The sequence below is a fragment of the Strix aluco genome, chromosome 4 (genome assembly GCF_031877795.1).
Source record: "Strix aluco isolate bStrAlu1 chromosome 4, bStrAlu1.hap1, whole genome shotgun sequence".
Classification (NCBI taxonomy): domain Eukaryota; kingdom Metazoa; phylum Chordata; class Aves; order Strigiformes; family Strigidae; genus Strix; species Strix aluco.
In genome coordinates this window covers 33,823,023-33,845,421 of record NC_133934.1, presented here as the reverse complement: position 1 = coordinate 33,845,421, position 22,399 = coordinate 33,823,023, and the positions used below count along the sequence as shown (strand labels likewise).

General features: G+C 39.1%; 1 protein-coding gene across 3 annotated transcripts; it reads left to right on the top strand.

The window, feature by feature from the left end:
* Positions 1-182: 182 nt before the first annotated feature.
* On the top strand, positions 183-20,644 carry CNOT7 (CCR4-NOT transcription complex subunit 7). 3 transcript variants are annotated; one of them, XM_074822662.1, is made up of 8 exons: positions 290-430; positions 982-1,042; positions 1,310-1,516; positions 1,835-2,028; positions 5,107-5,268; positions 11,352-11,496; positions 16,135-16,245; positions 18,932-20,644. In XM_074822662.1, the coding sequence occupies exons 3-8, from the start codon at positions 1,400-1,402 to the stop codon at positions 19,058-19,060; spliced, it is 858 nt and encodes a 285-aa protein (XP_074678763.1). In that variant the 5' UTR covers positions 290-430; positions 982-1,042; positions 1,310-1,399; the 3' UTR covers positions 19,061-20,644. The 3 variants fall into 3 exon arrangements, with proteins under 3 accessions (XP_074678764.1, XP_074678762.1, XP_074678763.1); XM_074822663.1 differs by lacking the exons at positions 290-430; positions 982-1,042 and adding an exon at positions 183-264; XM_074822661.1 differs by lacking the exon at positions 982-1,042 and having other exon boundaries at positions 282-430.
* The last annotated feature ends 1,755 nt before the right edge of the window (positions 20,645-22,399 follow it).

Below are 22,399 nucleotides of genomic sequence, written 5' to 3'. Positions count from 1 at the left end.
CTCCCTCCCTCCCTCCCGCCCGGCCCAGCCCGGCCCGGCCCGGCCCGGTCCCTGTCCTGTCCTGTCCCGCCCCGCCCCGGAGCCGCGCGGCACCGCCCCGCCCCCGCGGCAGCACGCAGCCTGCGTCACCGCCGCGCGCCCGTGACCTGGGCCGTGGCGCGGAGAGGAAGGAGTGGCGCGCGCCCGGGCGGGAGGAGGCGGGGCGGGGCGGGGCGAAGGCAGGGCGGTGCGGCCGGCCATTGGCGCCCCCGCCGTCGGTCAGAGGTGAGGGGTGAAAGGCCGTGGCGCGGCGATGATGTAATGGCTTTGTGCGGAGGGGGTAGCGCTTCCTGCGTCTCGCGCGGCGACTGGCGGCTCTGGGGCGTCGGGGGCCGCTGCGGGGCCTCGCCAGACCCGCCGCGGCCCGGCCCGGCCCGGCCCGCCCGAGAGCGTGAGTGAGCGAGGGGTGGGGGCGCGGTGGCGGCCGCGGGGAGCCGGGCGGGGGCAGAGAGGGAGCCGAGAGCGGTCCGGTGCCCCCCGTGCCCTGCTCGGGCCGGGGGCAGCCCCACCGAGGCGTTGCGCCCTCACCGGCGGTGGTGACGGCCCGCTGGGGCGGGGGGCGTTTCCGGGGACCGCGCGGCTGCTGCCGGAGGCGGGCTTGGGAGCGGAGCCTCTCCCTGCGCTGGGTCGGGGCGGGGGGGTAAGCCGGGGCGGCCTCTTCCATGTTGCGCTTCATCGAGCCGCGCAGGGCGGGCGCCGCGGCTCCTCGGGGCGGTCTGAAGGGCCTTGTAGGCATCGGGAGGCGGCCGGGAACCTAGCCGGGGCGTGAGCCCGGTCTGTCGGGGCGAGTTTCGGGGCCCCAGCGCCGCTCTCTGGTTTAGCGCGGCCCGTACGAGCTGGAAGAGCAGCTCTGCCCAGGGAGGCCGCCTGCCGTCCGCAGCGACCCCGAATTTGGTGTAACGCTAATAGTTACTTTGCCGCTTCGTTTCATGTTGCACGCAGCCGTGGGATCCACAGGAATGTGCTCTTCTAACCCGTGGGGGAATAACGCTTGCGGGTTCAGGTATCTCTTTTATCTGTTGAACTATAGCGCGCCTTGCCGGTTTGCCTGGCTTTGTGCAAGAAATAAAGTTACTAATAAAATCGTAAGGTTTTCGTTTCAGATAGTAATCTGAACTCATAGCTGAAATTCACATGGCTTTGGTGGCTCTGTCGTGCTTCTTTTCTGAAATTCTGAAGAATAAAGCTTGTTTCTGGTGTTTAAGCATTTTTTCAGATAAATGAAGAATAAAACCTTACACTTTGGTACTTCACTTTCTTTGTCTCTTAGGTTAAAAAACCAAATAATTTAAGTCCTTTCTATGAAACTGATCCTCAGTCAAGTGTAAGTTTTGATGTATGGTCTCTAAAGCCCCCCACTATGCCAGCAGCTACCGTAGACCATAGCCAAAGAATCTGTGAGGTTTGGGCTTGTAACTTGGATGAAGAGATGAAGAAAATTCGTCAAGTTATACGGAAGTATAACTATGTAGCTATGGTAAGTGTGCACTTGATGTTTAATAAGCAAATTACCACAAAAACCGTGATTACTTCATTTGCTGTTAGTAAATTAAAACTATAAACTTGTTCATCCACACTTATTGAAAAAATAATGGAGTCTTAATATTGAATTAATGCTGAACGAACATTAGGATCCTAATCTATTACTTTTTAAAAGCTAAATTTACACACAGTGTGTCTCAGCAGTGAAACTGTTAGAGGCTTGAAATATGTTTTATTAAAAATGAGGAACATAAATTTTTATGGGTTGCTTTTGTTGAAGTTTTAATTGGAAGCTTTAATTGTGTTCCTACAGGATACAGAATTTCCAGGAGTAGTTGCAAGGCCTATTGGAGAATTCAGAAGCAACGCAGACTATCAGTACCAATTATTACGCTGCAACGTAGACTTGCTAAAAATAATTCAACTAGGACTGACATTTATGAATGAGCAAGGAGAATACCCTCCGGGAACTTCAACTTGGCAATTTAATTTTAAATTTAATTTAACGTAAGTGTTAAACGTCTGTGCTGTTGAATGTATGTTTCTGACTTACTGAAAATGTATTACAGGTTGTGAAAGCTATAGCAACTCTTTTTATCTATATGATTGGAATACCGTAGATACTTTTTTGTTTGTCAGCCAAATACATGCTTTCTTTCCTCATTTCTATGCAGTATGTCATACTGTTGGTAAATTGGTCATAAATGTTAAGCAATTTCAACAAGTTTTGAAAAGAGGCATTTACACTTAGTGCAAGAGTTAGGTCTGCATTTTCATATTTAGCATTTCAGAGTGCTTCTATCTTAACTTAGTTTAACTCTTACTAGCTGTTATAGAAGTCACATGTTTTTCCTTTGCATATTTTTAAATGGAAAATACCAACACTTGAAGAAAAAAAGTAAAGTTACCAAAGTGACTAAAAAAGAAGCATGACAAATATTACCAGCAAGTTCTAAAGCAAGTGTGCTCTGTGCTCTTCAAAATAATGTTGTTATTGTTAAAATACTCATAAGTTCTAGACAATATTCTCAGTAAAATACTGTCAACTTTTTAATACTGCACAGCTTTTCTTGTGTTTTCAGAGCGACTATTAAGCTGCTGTATTTTAATTATCTTCTATAATAGGTTGAAAGGGATTATTGATTGTATAGCATAACTCCTGTGGAGACTTTTGTTCTGGATCATTTTATGTAAAGTGTTGGTTAAAAGGCAAGCTGATTTTTACTATCTGTTGGAATAGTATTGTGAACTTTATTTCAGAAAGTGATTTTTATCAGTGATAAACCTTTAAGTGTAAACCTAACTTTTCCAGTGGGATGAGACAGTGCTCTGGAGTTCTAGTTATATCTTTAGCAGGTAGTCGACAAGGTTGCTAGTATCTTGAATTTTCTCCTGAAGTAAACATAATTGGTCTGATAGGTTTTCGTATGGCCTGTATCAGTGCAAACAGTCCTCGAACTTAAAAGTGTTGAAAGCTTGGTTTTTTTTGGCAGTTGTGTTACAAGCTGATCACTGGACAGCTTGATATACGTGAGTCAAAACTGCTGCCTACAAAGCGGGTTTAGAGAACAGACCTTTTCTTCTGTAGATAAAAAGACTTGTTTTCAAAGTAATTGAGGTTCTTACAAAGGAAAAAACTGCTGCTGTCTCGCTTGATCTTTCTGCTTCTCTAAATAAGCAGTGCTGTGGCTTGTCACAGATCAGTTTGGTCAGAGGAATGACATGCTCTTTTTAGTGTTGTTTGAAGCGCCTCTTGAAAGAAAAGGAAGCGTGGATTTGATATTTTGGTAGCTAAACTTACCTGGCCATACAAATGCTGGATAAAAGTTATCCATTGTCTTAACAGAAGAATAGACTAATCCTGCTAAGTACGGGAGAAAGAGGAGGAATGAATTAATAACTTCCAAACTGTGATCTGGGAAGAAGAGCCTGTGTTATGTATGTTTATTTTTTCAGCTTCAAAGGTCTATTTAATGTCAAGCAACTAAAAACAAAAGTAGTTTTCCATCCATTTGTGCAAGATACTGCATAGAGAAGACAGCTTAGTAAGGCAAGATATAGGTAGTCACATAACGAACTTGTTACTAGTTCACTGAGGGGATTTCATACAAAAAGGTAAGCTAGGTAAGTGCTGTGTGAAAAGTGAATATTTTTTTTTTTACATGGATGGACAAATTACTTATTTTTGTCTGTTTCTAAGCTTCCTTTTGGGAAGTGGCACTGTGCCAGGTGTTCTGCTCCTAAAGCAAAACAGCTGTTGGCTGTTCCTAGAAGGTAGTTCTTTTGTGTGTGGTTCCAGCCAGGTCTTGTTATAGTGTGCTTCTAAAAAGCATAAATATTTCTCTAAAATAACTATCCACCTGATTAGTGCAGAGCAACAAAATAGAAGTAAAAGTTCTTTTTGTAAAATAGGCATGTTTGTTTTGGATGAGTTCTTTAATATGTTATGGATAAGGACAGGTGTTGGGAAGCTGATGCCTTAAAGCTGGAGAACTAATGAGCAGCTGTGTGGGAGGGAGGAAAAAAGATGCAACACATCTTGAGAATGTATCTCGATGTTCTGATGAATGATGACTTGCTATTAGGAATAAGGAATAGAAGTCTATGACTGAATCTAATAGTCAAGTTTGATATATTGGTTGTTTTGTCTGGTTTTTGTGTTTTGGTTTTTATTAAAATTGAAAACTATATACTGAAGAGACTTTGCAGACTAGTATATTGTGGACAGTAATATGAATATCATCTTCTAAGTAGAGCCATGTTTGGGTTTTTTCAGTTAACCATTCTATGTCTTTGTTATGATGATATAGATTCAACTTTAAGGAAAAAGAAGCCATCCACTTCATCACAAAGTCCTTAAGACTGTACGAAAATGTTAGTGGTAAAGGGAAGAAATACAGGTATAAGAGGAGATCAAACAAGGCATAGAGGAATTTTTTTCTATCCTAAAGATAGGTTAAATTTTAGGTCCAAAATATGGCTTTTGAAGTTGGTTGTTTAGAAGGAAAATGTTAGACTACCTGAATTTTAAGGATTTACTAAATGGAGCAAGTACTTTCCAGTTGTAGTGAGAAGGAGGTTTTGATGAACACATGTCTAAACATTTACTTAAGCTTAAATCACAAGAAATGTTTGGGAAATATTATTCACAGAACTAATACAGCACTGGGATCTGGAGGATACTCTTCCTAGTTCTATAACGTAACATGTTAGTGCTCCAACTGTTATGTTTAATTTGTCACAGTTCAGGTAATAGGTCTCATTCAGTAAAACACCTGTATTCATACATTCACTTTTGTCTGTAGATCTGAAAAAGGGGAGTTCTAGGTAACCGGAAGAGGAGCAGGAAGTAGATTTTTATGAAGGAGGTGAGAATGGAGGTGCTGGGAATGGTGAAATGCTACTGAAGATTAACAAAATCTATGAAAAATGGTTGGTTTTGTCATTAACATGGAACAAAGTCAAGTTGCTCCTGCTTTATGCTAGTGAAGTCTGTGGAATGAATAGCAAAATGAGATGCTACCAGGTTTATAATCACTGATGCTTGTAGATTTTTAAAATTTGCTTTTCCTCTCTTTTTTTTAGAGAAGATATGTATGCCCAGGACTCTATTGAACTGTTGACGACATCCGGTATCCAGTTTAAAAAGCATGAAGAAGAAGGAATTGAGACGCAGTACTTTGCAGAGCTGCTTATGACATCAGGAGTTGTACTGTGTGAAGGAGTCAAGTGGCTTTCCTTTCATAGGTAAATTCTGCATGTTAAGTATTTGAGTTTTCAGTATTAATTATTGAATTCTAGAGCTTGCATTTCACATCTCGACTTAAATGGTACACATCCGACAGTGTATCTAGCACGTATCTTGGTTGCTAAGACTTAGAAAATATTTCTGCTGTGATACCTGTAGCACTGTTCTGTATTGGAAGAGTAGAGTGTACAGGATGGTAGTGGTGTTTTGGTGTTTACACTATAACCAGAAAACTGTAAACCAGAAAAACATGAAACTCCTGAGCCAGCAGGTGGCATTGTATCTTTTAATGTCACACACTGAAGTAATGATAGTAACAATGATAAAAGCAAACTATTCCTAAACAATTCTTGAACAAATATGTTTGTCTCATGGGAGAGACCACAGAATTATCAGTGAATAGTTTTATAAAGCGCTTTTAAATTTGTTTTAAATCTCCTGGTAATCTGGGCAGTTTAAAATTACTCAGTTTAGGAGGAGAGCGCCGATAGCCTTAATTTGAGCTGCAGTAATGAGTATATTTTACTATTTATTCCACCACAGGAACTCATCATCCAAGTAGAAATAGAAATGCAATTGCTAAATCTCTATGAATCTGTCAAGCTACAAAAGATCTTTGGGTGCTAATAAAGTTTAACACTTTAAAGCTTATGCAGTAGTCATTGTATAGGCAACTACGTGCCAGAGATAATTTGCACTTTTTGCAAGCAACAGTGGTTTTAAAGGCTTATTGCTATGTAATACCCACAAGTTGACATTTTAAATGCTGTCTGGTAAGCAAGTCAACAAAGGTAGAGCAAATGTTTTAGCTGAGACTAGTACTACCCTTACAGCCTTACTCTTGTTTATCATACATGCTACATTGATGGGTGGTAGTATGTATATGACAAAATAACAAAAAAAACTCAAATTCTTCATCCTTAAGTGTTAAATCTTGGAGGGGAGGTTGGAGGAGAGAAAGTCTCATGGAATTAGAGAAGTATTTACATTATTAACCAACTGAAAAATAAGGATTGCTTCAGCAAGGAATGTATGACAGGAGTAGAAGGGTGCATATAACAGCCTGTTGCAGAAGTCATCGTTTTGACTTGCTTTGTAGAAAGCAAGTGTTAGACTGACTTTCAAAAAGGAGAAGGGGGGAAAAAGTAAAGACAGTTAACAAAAAAAAAAAAGGAGGATCCTCTTTGAATATGCTTGTCACCGAATCTGCCTACATGTTCCACTTGCAGCTCTCTCGACTCGCAATGTAACTCCAAAATAATCTTACTCTTGCTATCTTGCTACTAGGATAGCACCTTGGGGAAAAATAGTGGAACAAGAATGCCATAAACTGTGTCAAAATAACTACAAAAGCTGAATTAGTGAATTAAGTTTTTCAGCTTCTTAAACCCATTATTATGGGCTCTTACATGCATATTTGTGATTTACACTTGACTACAGTAAAATAACTTGTATGGCTCAGGAGAAGGAGGGGGAGGCATGTTATGCATGTAACTGGTACATCAACAGACACTGCCATGTAGAAGCAGCTACAGCTACAAAACAATGTTTTTCCAATATTGTCTAATAACTTTAAGGGTCCAGTGTAAGCTATGCTAGCAAAAGAATACCTGAGCCATTTCTACACTAGGGATTCTTTTTAAAGCATAATTATATTGATTGTGTGATTCCTGACTAATAGCTGGTTAAAGTACAGTGCAAACTATGTGCAATAATGCAATAGAGCAGCTTATGACGGGTTTTTGGAAATAGTTTTATTAAAGTCCAGTTTCATCTGTGCTAAAATGAGTTTCTGTGGTGGACTTCACTGAAAACGTCTTTAGAAATCCTCATAAGACAGCTATTTCAGCAAATATTTGTCAAACACTGATTATCCACAACTGAAGTCGGAACATGTTTAAAGGCTTTTGTGCTTGGCAGAACATGTTGATATTGAGCACAAAACTGTGGAGTAGTGGGTTAAGTTCTGAGGAAGCTAAGATTGCACAAAGCTATAAATGAGCATGGGTCACATAAAATGTGCCACAAAGAATAGTAAACAGCTGTTTCTAAATGTATTTTAGGTTGATTGTGATTATATTCTGTCAGTGGAAACTTAAACAGTGGGACAGCTCAGTTGACAATTTGTTTCATGTAGGCGCTTCATGCAGTAGTTCTTTGACTACAGAAAAAGCTGTGCTTGATAGTTGCTGACTGCCATTGCTTCTGTTTCCTTAAAATGCTTTAATTACTACTAACCCTCAAAATTTATGAGTCTCTTAGGAAGTGGGCAGAGGGGAATTACTCCTTTCTCAGAGTGTGAGGTTATGTTCTGGTTTTGTTTCATTTCCCAGTCTTTGATTTCCTTGAACTCTTATGTAGTTTATTTCTAGGCTCTTAGCTTCTCAAATAGTTTTCTTTGTGTTCTTTTTATCTCTGCATTTGATGTTGCTGCCTTGGCATCCTGACCTATTGGCAAATCTGTGTGGACCTGCAGTTCTGCCAGTCATGAGCGAAGAAATGTTTGCACTGTCACCAATTCTTGTATACTGCAACTTCATAAGCAACTCCATCAAATCTTTTGTGTGTGTTTAAAATGTTTTTGAGTCGATCAGAGAGGAGGGGAAAGCCCTGAATTTCTGATTCTTGTCACAGTCAAGAGAGCTGAGTGCTTGTCAGTCTAACAAGTTATAAAACAAAACAGCTCAAACAATGTTTTTGTGTGTGTTCAACTGACTGATCTGCTGAAGCTTTTGAGTGTCCACCTGTGTGCACCCTCCTCAATCTACCTTTGGAGGCTCTGTGCAAACATGCCTCTTAACCCAGATGTTTTTGGGAAGCTGGAAATTTCCAAGCTGTTGTATTTCAATAATTGTGTCTAGCTGATTTTAGTAAAATTTAATCTGTTGACTCATTTCTACTAGCCAGTTATAAAATGAAGTAAAGCTTTCTCAGTTCTGTCAGGTTTCGATTTATTTCAGAGACTGTTGGTGCTTGAGTAGAATTCATTGTTAATTGGCTACCTGAATTCTTTCTGGATAGTAAGGGAAAGAAACACAGGCATGTTTGACTTTTTTGATGGTTTTGTTGCTTACAGCCGTCCATGTTTGGTAAAAAAGAAAAAAAAAAAAGTAGCTGTAAGAATGCTTATATTGCTGTATAGCTCCAGGGATTGTGGCTAGTTGCACTAAGTAACTTCAGGTGATTGTATTAGAAATGGTGAAAGCCTTTTAAGGAAAGGAAGCCTATGTGCTTCATGGTATAAACCAGCCACTAATTGCCTGTTAGAGGATTAGAAGAAAACTTCTTTAATAAGCTGGTAATAATATAATTGCTCACTGTGGACTTACTTACCTTTCTGTTAGCATTTAGCAGTGGCCACTCAAATTTTTGAACTAGATTATCTTAGTCTTGAATTGGAGTGACAGTTCTTACGTCTGTAAGCTTGGATGACTGGAGCATATTACCCGTGAAAAGTATACGAAAAAGATTATGTAAATGCCTTGATACTGCATTGTGATTAGTAAAATGTGGTTTGTGATGATTGTTATGAGCACAGTGGGACTAAGTGTAAGCAGCTGGAATTTAAGGAATGTGAAGCATCATTTGGTTGAGCTGACTAAAACTAACCCATGTTTAGAATTCAAGAACAGATAGCTGACTGAATACTGTCATGCAATGGAAGGGTAATCATGCCTGTTCAGATACCCTGTTCCCTTCTTCTGCATGAGGATCCCAGAATGAATCTACTACAATCCTCAAGGGGGGGAAAAAAACCCCCAGATAATTCTTAATTGAAATTGCAGATTTATGATAGCTTGTTCCCTCTCAGTACAAATAGTAAATGAATCTTGACTTTTCTTACAGTACTTCCTTCTTAATAGAAATTGGAAGTGTTTGATAGCATCTGTTTTCTAGTAATTCAGTCATGTACATAATTTGTTTTGGAAGATGATGGGAGTCAAAAACACTTTTGTTTTTGGAAGAGGAGGAGCACAAATACTGTTTTCTTCCCTTTAAAAGTTTTAATACGGCTGTTACATTTGAGCCACAAGGATGACTGATGTCAGGAATTCAGTGAGTTAATAAGCTCTCTGATCTGTAGAGGAGTAAGTCTCCTTAATCCTGAACAGTCTTTTTTGCAGCTTTCTGAACAGCCCTTTTTTGCTAATGTGGCTTGTTTCTTTTCTTTTTCTGTAGAAGACTTTATGCTGATACAGGCTTCCCCACTGCTTCCCCCCACCCCCCTGGCCCCAGGAATCTAATAAAATTAAGCTTCCAAGCTACTGTTTTGCCGAGAATACTACAGGTTTTTACTTTGTAAGACTCGGATGAAGTCCTCCTTTATCTTTGGCTCCTTTGCTTCTTGGCCAGTAGCTGCTGCTGTGGAGTTTGGAGTGCTGCCAGCACAGCTTCAAAGCACCAGATGCAGTGCAGGATTCATTCAACATGAAATTCCTGTTCAGAGCACTGGAAACCCCCATGGGAGAGCTGCAATAGTCTCTACCTTTTGTGTCTCTTGTATTAATGGACTTTTAGCAGACAATTCATTCATTCACAGTACGTTCAAGATTTTCTACCCTCTGTCTAGAAATTCATAAGATAAAGATGATGTAGAGAACCCCATCTTATACAAAAGGTACAAAAAGCAATCCCTTTTACATTGAGTACACAAGCTAAAACCTTAAGCCTACATCAGAAGTCACCAGTCTTTGTGGGTGCTAAATATCTGCAGGATCAGTAGTACAGTGCTCTTCACTGATTTGTCTTCTGTATTGCTCACCTCACAGTTAAAGATCTCAGTCAGTGTTTACCAAGTTGTAAAATTCTTGGGTTTGAGTCTGATTCTCATGTAACCAAGAACAAACACGAAGTCTTAAACTGGGAATTTGGAGTCTGTGGTGGCCACCCGCTCACTTGAGCTGTGTCTCACCTAGATGCTAAGGTTCCGTAAGCAGCAAAACTGGCGCAGCCTTCAGTAGAGGCAGCCCTGCTGTGTGTTTTCATCATCTTTGTTAGTAGAGGCATTTTTAAAATTGCATGTCCATAAAAGCTAGGAACTGATTTGGTTCAATGCAAACCTAGTAACAAAGATGAGAACGTGTCAGTCCCCCGTCTAGTTCAGTGCATATGTGTATGAGCAGTCCTGCAAGTACAGGGGATCAGAATGGATTGGATTCATGATCATATCATGAATAATGTGGTTTGTAATCTCTGCCATCCTAGGGAAAAGGATAATGAGTCATTGCTGCTTTTTGTTCTGGTGTTCAGTCCTGCTTAATACCTGACATATGTCTTTTCTATGGTTTAAACCCTCTGTTTCCTAACCCTTTATAAAAGTACATGGTTTCCCCTTTTACTGCCACACCTCATTCCTATGTCCTCTTTCTTCTGTCAAGCTATTGAGAAGGAAGTCTTTCCAAACTCTTCTCTCCACCACACACATACTCTATACTCAGTTTCTTCTACCAAACCTGTACGGCTCAGTTATCTTACTGCCTTCTGCTGACTTACATGTACACATGAAAATTTTTCTAACTTACTCTTTTTGGAGTCGAGGATAAAGTAATAGTCTACAAGCTATTAAATTTTTTGGTTGTCTGTGTGCTGATTTAATTGGGAAAGTTGAAAGACAATACGCTCTTTGTTGCTGAGGGTGAAGCTTGTCTCCAGGCACAAACATGTGTTGGCTCTAGAAACTCATGAATCTTTTGGATTTCAGGAACTGTAGAAGTGTCTGTGTCTCAGTTTGTAGTGAGAAAGTCCAGTTTGTGTAAAAGGAACCAGCTAGGAGTCTTTCTGGTGTAAGTTCTTGTTATCAGATGAAGCCCCAGCATCACTACCTTGTTTCAGGATTTAGAGAAACTCCTCTAGACAGATCTTTTTGCTTCTTCACTTGGCCTCATTCAGACTAAATTAAAATGTTTTCTCTGGAAACTGCAATGTGGCCATTTACACTGAGGCTTATACTTCTGCAAGAGTCAGTCTTGGTCCATTGAAAATAGCAAAATGTCCTGTTAATGTGTAAGAAAGTCTTGAAGTTGGAAGTGAGAAGGATGCTTCTAAGGTGTTTGCTTATATTGTTTTTGTTACTAATTTGCAGTGGATATGACTTCGGCTATCTAATCAAAATCCTGACAAACTCTAATTTACCTGAAGAAGAGCTGGACTTCTTTGAGATACTGCGATTGTTTTTCCCTGTCATCTATGATGTAAAATATCTGATGAAGAGTTGCAAAAATCTGAAGGTAAGTAATCTATTAATGGCTCAGAACAAGTTTTGGGTTTGGAGACAGAGTATTTTCTGCTTAAAAATACTTATTTTCAATATTTTTGTTTTCTGGTTTTGCTTTGATAGTACCTATTAAACTTGTGATATTGTTGTCTCAAGCTTTATATATTTAATATTAAAGGCTATTGATAGAAGTAGGCAGGAGCACACATTAATTTTTATAACTGCTTATCAGTTAAAAATAGCATGTTGATACTGTAATTACAGTGGCCAGTGTTTTGACAGATGATAAACCCATGTTTGGAATTAATCCTTCACTTTTTGAGCCGTAAGAATTGATGGGTTTCATATACTCTTATTTCCTTATTGTGCAGTCCACTAAAGGACTGCGGTCGTCTTGGCAAAGGTAATAGCGACGGTGATGCTGTGGAAGTGTCTTGGGAAGAGGAATGGAGCGAAGAATGTTTCAGATGGCCCCATAAGAAAAGATAAACAACCCCATAAGGAAAGATAAACAACAACATATGTTCAGGGACAACATTCGACTTCTAGGAAAAAAATACAGTACTAGAAACTAATCTCTCATGTCAGGCCAGTGGGGCTACTAATTGGCTTACTCTATCAGGCATAAAATTTGGATACTTTATTGGACTGGAGAATGAATGGAAGCTGGAACTAAGTATGTGAAGGGGAAGACAGCAAGCGAAAGAAAGATGCTACAGGGATTGTTAACCGCTTACTTGCCAAAGAACTGTAAGAGTCTGGACTGCTGCTGGAATGAGGTGCATCGCTCATCTGAGGCAATTAATGGCTCGCTGCTTTTGTGGAAACTAACTTAATTCTCTAGGCTTTCTTAATGAGAACCTGCAAGGAAAAAGAGAACACTGCCTGTAGTACAACCAAATCCTAAGGGATGGCTTGCCACTTCATCGTGCTGAACTAGTGTGGGGTTTATAGTCCTCTGTTTCTTTCTGAGATAAACTAATACAATGTGTCACTTTTAAGTAGTAGCCTGCTTGTGTGGGAAGTAAATTGTGTAAATCCTTTTGTTAATCAATGTTGAAAATGGGAGACCTCTCTCTGAGTTAGTAAGAAAAATACCTATCTGTGTTCATCTAGAGTTGTTATTGCTATAATCAGCTGGGCAAATAGCTGACTATTAGAGAACATGTTAGAAACAGTTTTCTTCCACAGAGGCTGGAAGTAAAAATGAAATGTTCGTGAACTTCAGGAGTCTTAAAGGAGAGGGGCAGGGGTGGAACCCCAAACAAAAAACGCCCTTACTTTCTCACTCCTGGTGAAGTAAAGTACAGCATCTGGTGTCTTTATGGTGGCAACACGCTTACCAAGAACAGAATGTATAATCCAACTTTAGTGATGTAGGAAAGGTGACAGAATGAGGTTCAGTGTCACCATTCCAGAGGTCGCGTTCCCAGTGAGTTTGGGGAGAAGGAAATTGTATTTCTTGTCATTTCATTAAGACATAGTTGTGTGTAACCTGCATTGTTTTGAGACACTAATGTTTTTTGGAATACGTGAAAAAACTTTGCAGGTCTTATTTCAGTAAACCTAAGAACAAGGATGTTTTTTTCAGAGCTGAATATGGAGGTCAGCTTTCCTGCAGTAAATCTTGATCCTGTCACCTAACCTGCAGAGTGGTGATGACAGCAGGGGAAGGGATGTGGACTACCCTACCCCTCCAAATTTAGCAGTGATGAAATGATGGTGGGCTTATGCTGTGCTGAGAGCAGCTGTCTGAAACAAATTGCTAATCAATCAGTGTTGTGACTCTAAAAATGCATGCACTGTCTCCTTATGTGTGTCACTTTCAATATTAAATTGCAGTGAATTGAACTGCTGTGCAGTTGTCCTTTATTGACTTGTCTAAGTTATTTTTCGTATGAACGTCACTGACTTGCTGTAGATACCCCACTCCGTGCCCCCACACACCCAAAAAAGAATTCTTGGCATTAAGAGGAGAAATATGCGTCATGATTGGGGAAACTGTTTGATGCTCTTTTTCTGGAATTAAGTAGTCTGTGAATTTACAGTATGTTACTCCAACTTAAATGGACATAAATGTACTTTACTGGCATGCAGATTGGGAGTTAACTTGAGACATTAATGTAGTATAGGTTAAACTCTTGCTTGTTCTCTAGAATTTTTCTATGTAGACAATTCCAAACCTTTTGATAGTAATGGCGACTTTTAGGTAATGTAGATCTGTAGACCTTGTTGGAAACTTGCTTTTAATATGGGGGTTTGTACAGAACAGTGAACTCTGGTACAAATGCCATGAGATGAAAATTTGAACTGGATTGACTATGATTGTGTGATTATATAAATCATTCAGTGGCCCTTTCCTTGAAAGACTGATGCTCTGAAAACTTGGGAAGAATTTGTCTCTCCTCCAGGAGTAATTTATCTGGAGTGCAAAAGTCTCGCCTGAAAGAGAATATCAATAACCTATTAATTTTCAGAGACAGCCACATTTTATTCCATAATTATTGCAGTTGTAGACCAAGAAGTGCCACACAGGTGGTGTGTGATATATTTACAAATAGATATATACCATTAAACCACTAATTTCAAAGCATTCTTCTGTAGGCTGCTGTTACTGTAAATTTTGAATTACTAAGTCTACATTCCAGAGCTTGCAGCTGCTGTGTAAATATTGATTTTTATTCTGAAATGTTTTTTCTTCAGTTATTTGAAGCTAGAGTAGATGGTCTTAGAGCTAGCAGAACCTGATGATGAGGCATTGCTGATTCGCAGTTTGAGGAAGTAGAGGGTTTTGAAGCAGAAAACAGTGCCTTGAGAAGGGTGTGGGCCTAACTGCTGTTGCTAATTCTAACAGCTCATTATTGGAGTTAGCGGAGAACATGCTTTTATCTGAGATGCACTTTTTTCCGCTGCCCACCAACTTTCAGTATGCTTTTGAGAGTGTAAATTAAATAACTGAGCCTGTTTGCAGTGTTCAAATGTTGTATCCAGGCACATAAAGAAAACAAGTTAGCTTCAGTGCTTAACTGTACAGTGTGTAGACTTACTCTTATCTTAAACATCTATAAACTATATTTCTGCTACTCAAGCTACAATAAAACTAGCCATACCAGTACTCGTTTTTCATCTTGATTTGTAGATGTTACTTGAGAATGTTACTACTGAAGCTTCCATCTCTTTAAACAAAACAAAAACCTAGACACAAACCTGTTGCTATAAGATTCACAGGAATTTTCGTAATGTTTGATCTGATTTTCAGGTCAGACTTTATTGCTCTGTGACTTTTAACCTGCAAAGGTGACTGTTACACCTTTGCCTCTTACTGCTTCCCTTCCTGTACTTTGCAAAGGTTATGACAGCACTAAGGATTTTGTCTTTTGGTTTTTTGATCTTTCTAGGCCTTAAAGATTGTGCATGTGCTTTAGTCTATTTCTAGTAGCTTTATGACTTAATGATTGAAAAGAAGAATTGATGTACAAAATTATATGCTCACAGTGTGTAGCTTACAGCATTAAAAGATTGCAGTTACAGTATGACGTGTCTATCTTTCAACTGATCTGTGATATCTGTAAAACAAAACTGACTTCTCACGGATTTGTTTCCACATATAGTGGTTATTACCATTTTGAGGGGCACTAAAAAGAGGTTTATTTAATCGCTCTGCAGTTAAGGGAATATTTTTTCACATAAGCTTAATGGGAAGAAAATTTGCTTCAAAACTGGAGAAGTTTTACCTTTAAGAGCAGATAGATATGCAGCTTTGGAGTGATGTCTACAGCTTTGCAGTCTGTCCTTTTTAAACCATGTATCAGCATTCAAAGCAGAAAATTACTGTTTTAAATTGTTCCCTTTTGTATGCGAGAAGCTTATATACTTTTTTTAAGAAGTAGGTTTCATTACACATGTGACTATTAAATATACATCTCTTAACAGAAAAACCAGCTGTACCATTGGTTTTTAGTATCTTAGAAAACTAGGTGCAAAATGATGGATTTCCCCCCCCCCACCCCCTTATGGCAGCTAATGAAACAAACTTTAAAGAACGGTAGAATGTCTTGTAGAGATGGAGTGAGCCCTTACGTCCTTTTTTGACTTTAGCACCTGGTTTCTAAATGCCTGCTGTGCCACATTTTCCTGGACTCCCTGTAGTATTCTAGATACTTAAGGATGCTCTCAGTTTTTGTGAAGGGAAGTGGAAAAACCCTCAATTGTTTAAAGGTAAGTGTAAAAGGAAAAGGTCTGTTTCAAAGCCTAGATACTTTAACACATGGAGGCATATGGGCATCTCATTTGTAAGCACTTGAATTCTTGTGTTTGTAGAACAACTTTTACCTTTTAAACTTTCATTCAGATAGGAGTACAGGAACACCTGGTTTTGTTCTTCAGCATTGCCATTCCTTTCAACATCTTGAAGGAATTGTTTTGTTAAATAATGGCATCTGGTTAGTGGAGGAGCTGTAACATGAAGGAGTAGTAGTTTTGTTGGTCACAGATACTGCTTTATTTAATCAATCCTGACACAGAACTACTGTGCGAATGTTAAAATATACCTGAGGTTGTATGACTTGTGTAACAGTTTTTCCTAAATATAGCTGTTCAGTTTTCTGATACAATTTTTTTCAGCAGTTAACAAAAATTTTTTCTTTTTCAGGGTGGATTACAAGAAGTGGCTGAGCAGTTAGAGCTGGAAAGGATAGGACCACAGCATCAGGCAGGATCTGATTCTTTACTCACAGGAATGGCCTTTTTCAAAATGAGAGAAGTAGGTGGATGTATTGGCTTTATCTCCATGATAGTAACGTGCTGTAATAGTCAGATGGATGGAATTGCTGATTCTAATAAGTCTGCTGTATTTTAAGGAGGCCTTTGAAGGGCTGCAGGGGTTGCTGCTTTCTTAACAAAAATAAGACCATCTATATTTTCTTCAGAGTAAGTGTGAACCAGCCCTACTGATTCCCTGCTTAGTTGCTGTGAGTGAGTATTGCTTCCTGTTTCCAGCCTGTGCCTGGCTTTTGGATTTTTTTTTTGTGGGTTTTTGTTTTTCTTCCCTTCCCTGTTCTGCAAAGTGCCTTTTTTTAGGTGGCTGCTGCAGTGAATTATGAGCTGCTGGAGCCAGATTCTCTTCTGGGTGATGATACTCAAGCCAATTTTTCTGGAGCTTCTGCTCAGTGTAATATACCCAGCTGATGTGCGCTGCTGCTTGTGATAGGCCCAGAGGGGGGGAAAGTGTTGGTTAGCCACTTCTGGCTAAACTTGCAGGCTGTAGGCATATTAAATAATGACCTTCATGCTGCTGTGGGGAATGTCCATGCATTTGTTCCTTACCATAGAGTAAAGCACAGATTAACTCAGGTTCTAAAAGACTGTACACTGGTCAATTAATTCAAGGGAAATAGGGTCTTACAAGCTTCACGTTTCCTTGCTACTTGTCCATGTACAACGGGAAGATATTAGGATATTTTGCATTAGCAGAACAAACATGTTGAACAGGCCTCTTCTGGAAAGCAGTGTACTGGACAAATGCTCGTGCATCTGAACATGGCATTCTGCCAGCAATTCAGTGTCACCATGTCAAAACGGAGGGCAATAGCAAACCTCATCTTTTAATAAGGTTTACTACTGTGTGCTGAGGTGTCTACCTTCTGTAATCCAGCTTTTTGTATAAAGGAGAAGATGACCATGAGTTTCTGACAACTACTGGTGAGACAGCAGTGAAAAATAAATGCTGTGATTTAAGCATCCTAACACTGTTCTGCATCCACTGGAACTGTTGCAGTTGTCAAGCAGGTCATGGGCTACAAATATGATGGAGAAGATTGTGTTTCTGCTATGATCTGAGCCCAGTGTGGCTAACTACTGTCTGCCCGGTTATTGTTAATTTTTCACCCTTGAATTTGAAACAAAATCCAAAGCAAATAAAGGGAAAGGGGAAATACATGGTAACCATGCCTAAGATACTGCCTTTCAAGTTAGTTTTCTAGAGGGAGAGGTTCAAACTCACGATCGTTTCTCTAATGAGATACAGTTTGTGTTTGGCAAATTAGCTTCTTGAATTTGTTTACCAAAAGCTCTTATTGGGTAAAGTAGAAATTTTTGAGGTTTGTTTTAGTGCAAAACACTTCCTTAATTAGGCCAATAAAGATGGGTTGTTTACCGTGTTTTTTTCAGTACTTTCAGAGATTCTTTGCAAATACAGCATTTCTAAGTAAGGACACAGTAGTCAGCAGAGAGAAATACATTTAATGTGCATTTTTAAAGCCTTTTCAGTAGAGTTCACTGTTTAACAATGTATTTCTGAGTGAAAAAACTTCATTTTACAATGCTTTCAGAGCTACAAAATTTTCTTCCTGATTGCCATGAAGGAATTGCAACTTGCTTGCTGGGTTTTGGAGTGCCAGCCGAAAAAGTTACTGATCTTTTTCTTCCCATCAGAAATGCTTAAATACTGATACTACAACAGTAGAACTGTTGTTTTGGGGTTTTTCTACCTGTTTATGTCTTTAAGTACTGCTGGGGGATTTAAAACTTTTAATTGAGGTTTCCAATTCCTGCAGTACAGAACTTTCCTTCCAGACTGTGCTGCTAAAGGCAAACCTTGAAGGGAGAAGTTTTCAGCCTGTGTGGTATATTCAGTCCTCTGCACTTAGATTGTGTATTGCATCTGCCCTGCTCCTGCATCATTCTGGCTGTCTTAGATTTCTGATGTTGATGATGACTCAGAATGTCAACCACTGGGACGTCCAGGGTTGCCGTGAAGTTTTTAGGGTGAAAAATTTTTGTGTATGCGTATGTCTTTTATTTTTGCAGGGTAATTCATGGCTTTGCTTGAAAACCTGGGTCTAAAATGTAGAATCGGAATATCACGGGGTTTCATGTGTCTTCCACTGAAAGGTTCTGTTTATGGTTAAGACTTACAAGGTGTAAATGCAGTCTTAGTACAAAATTTACTTAGTACAAAATTTGCTGTTCCTTATGAAATGATTTATAACTTAAATTAGGACATATGTCCATTTCAAGACAGTGTGATGAAAACCCCACGCTGAGGAGTAGGTAGAGTATGGGCACTGGTAGGAGATGTTAAGCATATGCCTGTTGTGAGAAACTCCACAGAAATCAGTTGGACAAACATCTTCATTGCACTTTTAGAAAAGTGAGTGATAACTGATAATACAAAATTATCAAAACATTTTATTTGGCCATTTCATCAGGAAGGGTGCACAGGAAGACTCATTGTATTCCTTGACAAATTTACTTAAAAGAATCGTGTCATATAGCACATTTTGATAATATGTTGAGATTAAGTGTGTTATTATGTTAATTATATCATCTTTTGCACCTTGGGATTTGATATGCTAAAAAGAAAGTAACATTTTAAAGCCTTCCTATAGTTCTGTTTAAACTGAGCCTTTTCTTTGGCAATAATTTGTGTCTCTCTTTTAACTCTTTAGATGTTCTTTGAAGATCACATTGATGATGCCAAATACTGTGGCCACTTATACGGCCTTGGTTCGGGGTCATCTTATGTACAAAATGGCACAGGAAATGCATATGAAGAAGAAGCCAACAAACAGTCATGACATGAAATGAAAGGCCATCTTTTTGACCTCCACATGCTTGTATATAGGTTTTATCTCTGGTTGAACCCCTTGGACAATAAGGCTTTTTTCTCCCCTTTCTCAGCACACTTTCTTTCCTGCCTTTCTATGTACTAAACTTGACTGTTCCTATCACAGATTTTGATCTTACTATTGATATGTAAAATTTTCTGGGTTACATTTTGGCCTCATACCTAGCCCATTTGTGAAGCAGCATGTATAGGATCAGTGTGGCAGAGAGAAGGGAAAGTTAAATCATAATGAATAGTCTGGTAAACCTACCTATACTGATCTTCTAGTTTTTTGTCTCTTCCCCTCCCTTCTCCAAATCAACTGGCACTGATTGTAACTAACTTCCCCATTCATGTCTGTTCCTTCCAGTACGCAGGCGTTTTAGCTATTCAAGATTGTGGACCATCAAATTTGCACTTTAGAGAGCGACTCTGACTCAGATCCTCTGTTTTATTTGAAGTTTTATTTTTTCTTTTGCCCTCAGCTAGAAAACAATCATCTGCCAAGTTCAGCAGCTTCACGCTGTATTTCCTTGGTATCTCAACCCACAGAAAGTGACTTATTTGCTGCATAACCTCTGTCTGTTCAAGCAAACCAAACTACTGAAATCATAGTAACTGCTGTTATTTTACTAGTGTTCAGCCATCTTCAAACACATCCTGCACATGTCAACTGCTGGTTGGCCTGCTGCTTTTGAACCGCTCTGTGACGGGAAAAAGAAGCTTGAAAAAACAGCTTTACACCCTTCAGGAAAAGAACAGCTTATGAATTTAGCATTTTTGCCATTAAGCTGAGAGTTGAAGGCTATTGGAATAGTAGGAGTTTTGTAATGGCACACTTCCGTTGATTAAGTTCCTAGCTTTTATTCTAGTAATGTACACCTCACATTTTTTATGAAGTCATATTTATTATGTACTTGATTTGATAATTTTTGAAAGTCAGTTTAGTTGAAGATAAAACCCAAAGATCTGAAAAAATACTATTTAATTGAATTATTGAATTAGAAGAACAATTAAATCGTGCTTTTTTGTAGTTGCTACAAAGACAGATGTTACAGATATTTGTTGTAAAACAACAAAATATAAATAACTTATAGCTAATAAAGTTACCTGAGGAGTGTAATGCTAGTTTATTTTTGAGTATATCTTAGCAATATATTTTAGATATATTGTTTTAAAGGACCCTAAAGTATGTTCTTAACTCTGCATAGCATGTGTACAGAGCAGTTGTGCAGGAAGGATTTTTGGTATTGAATAGCTAAATACTAGCCTGAAATGATGGAATGTGTGACATCGTGTGCCTGTGTGTGCATGCGCGCGCGTAAGTGTGTGCATGTTCGACACGGAAATCAATAGTAGAAAAATCTCCAAATGTTCACCAAATTACTCTGTTTTACCTTGTACTTAAAAACAAAAAGTCAAACACCTTTTTTTCATTGAGTTACAATGATGTAACTGGGTGGTCCTTTTTAAACAACAAATAATTTGCATAACAGAGGGTATTTGTTTTTAAAGCTTTTGTAAATAAAGGCCTAAGAAATGTTTTCTTACATAACCACAGACTGGTGATTTTGTTGCAGAATTTTTCCTGGAGTGTGTGTATTTAGTCAGTTCAATTCTGTATTGTTTTGTTTAGGTGTGATAGTTCACTTCCACTAGCTTATAAAATGATCTAACTCACTGCTCCTTGACTGATTCCACTTTCAGAGCAGAATTTTGTTCACGGGTTTCCAATCACTTTGTTCCTACTCACCCGAGTTGCAAGAGTGGTGATTACAATTTACTACTGAGACGTTCAAATCCCATTAGTAATTTACTTTTAATACCATTATGTATTAGATGGTGGTGACTTGTTTTAACTCTGGTTGTCTTTGGCTTTAATAAGATAGGGACTATCTGACAAGAAGATAGGATGGATTCTTACTGTGGCATCAATCTGTGTCTTTTCACATTTGAACGATAGGCTTATGTGGAATATTTGTATACACATGGAATGAAGAACCCCTGAAGTTTGATGCATTTGCCTTAAAGTGTAGTAGCTTTGCCTAAAGTGCACTGATACAGCTATCTGTGGTTAACTGTTGAAGGGAATGACTTTGAAGAACTTTGGGGTTTTGGTTTGAAGTAACTTCTTAGTTGCGGATCAAAAGAAATTTTTAGAGGCTTCTTTTACTGTAGGCACAGATTTAGTTTTAGTTCAGATCGGGATGCACTTACGAAGCGACTGCTGAGCATCCCACATGCTTTGCTTCCTGCCATGAAGCTGTCAGAGCTTGGACTCCTTTTGGAAGAAGCTAAACCCAAAAATGCATAACACATGTGTGTCTTGTGTCCCAGCTGCTAATGAGCATGCAGTCTGCAGGACCAAGCTGAGTTTACTTAAACCCTAGCCTAAAATATTCTCATGGGGCACTTGCTTTTAGCAATTGTACTCTTCTGTTTTCTTCCGGTAAGAAAAGCTTTTCTCAGAAACCACCACCAATCAGCATGAAACTAAGGTTATGCTTTATTCTGTGTGAGAACTCTTGGTCATCTGTGTGATCTGTCCAGAGCTGATTACAGCTGGGGAGACATCTGTGCATCATTCAGTTTCCGTGACAAAATTAGATTTAGTTTCCATTAAGGAATGATTTAAATGGTCAGTTGTAGATATTATAGAAAAAGTAATTTCTTATGTGTAGGACTTGTAAACTGCAGAGCCTGAAATCTGAATCTCTTTCCAAAGTGGAGAGCTTTAATTGCTTTTGCAAAACTAAATGTGCAGGCACAGTTCCAGGTGTCTAGACATGCACCTTTTTGTTTAGAGACAAGAATTTTCTCTCCAGTCCTCTGCTCTTCCCAATCCATTTAAAATATAATGTTGTTTGCGTAGGTTTGTCAAAAGAAATGCAATATCAAAAACTGTTATATTTGATCTTTTTTTTATTAACTTGTATTTTTGGCTTCTGGAGTCAGATGGGTGTTCCAGGGACACTATGTTCTCTGTCACTTCTATTTAATTTTTTTAAGCATTTATTCCCTTTGCTTATTGAAACTAGGCAAGAAGGATTTTTGAGATGGAAGAAAATAGGTCTGGAACATATTCAGAGAATTTTGGGCTTTTTCCCCATATGAATTTGGGGATGACCTATAACCTCTTACATCCAAGAACTTTGTCTAATCATACCTGACTGGTTCCTCCAAGCTCAAGAATGGTTCAATTCCCTCATGCAGGAAATCACATTAAAGTTGCAGGAAGCCTGCATCTGTGAACAAGGGACAGGTCATGCTGTCTTAAGTGTGTAGGGTTTGGGTTAAGAAAGCCAAAGTT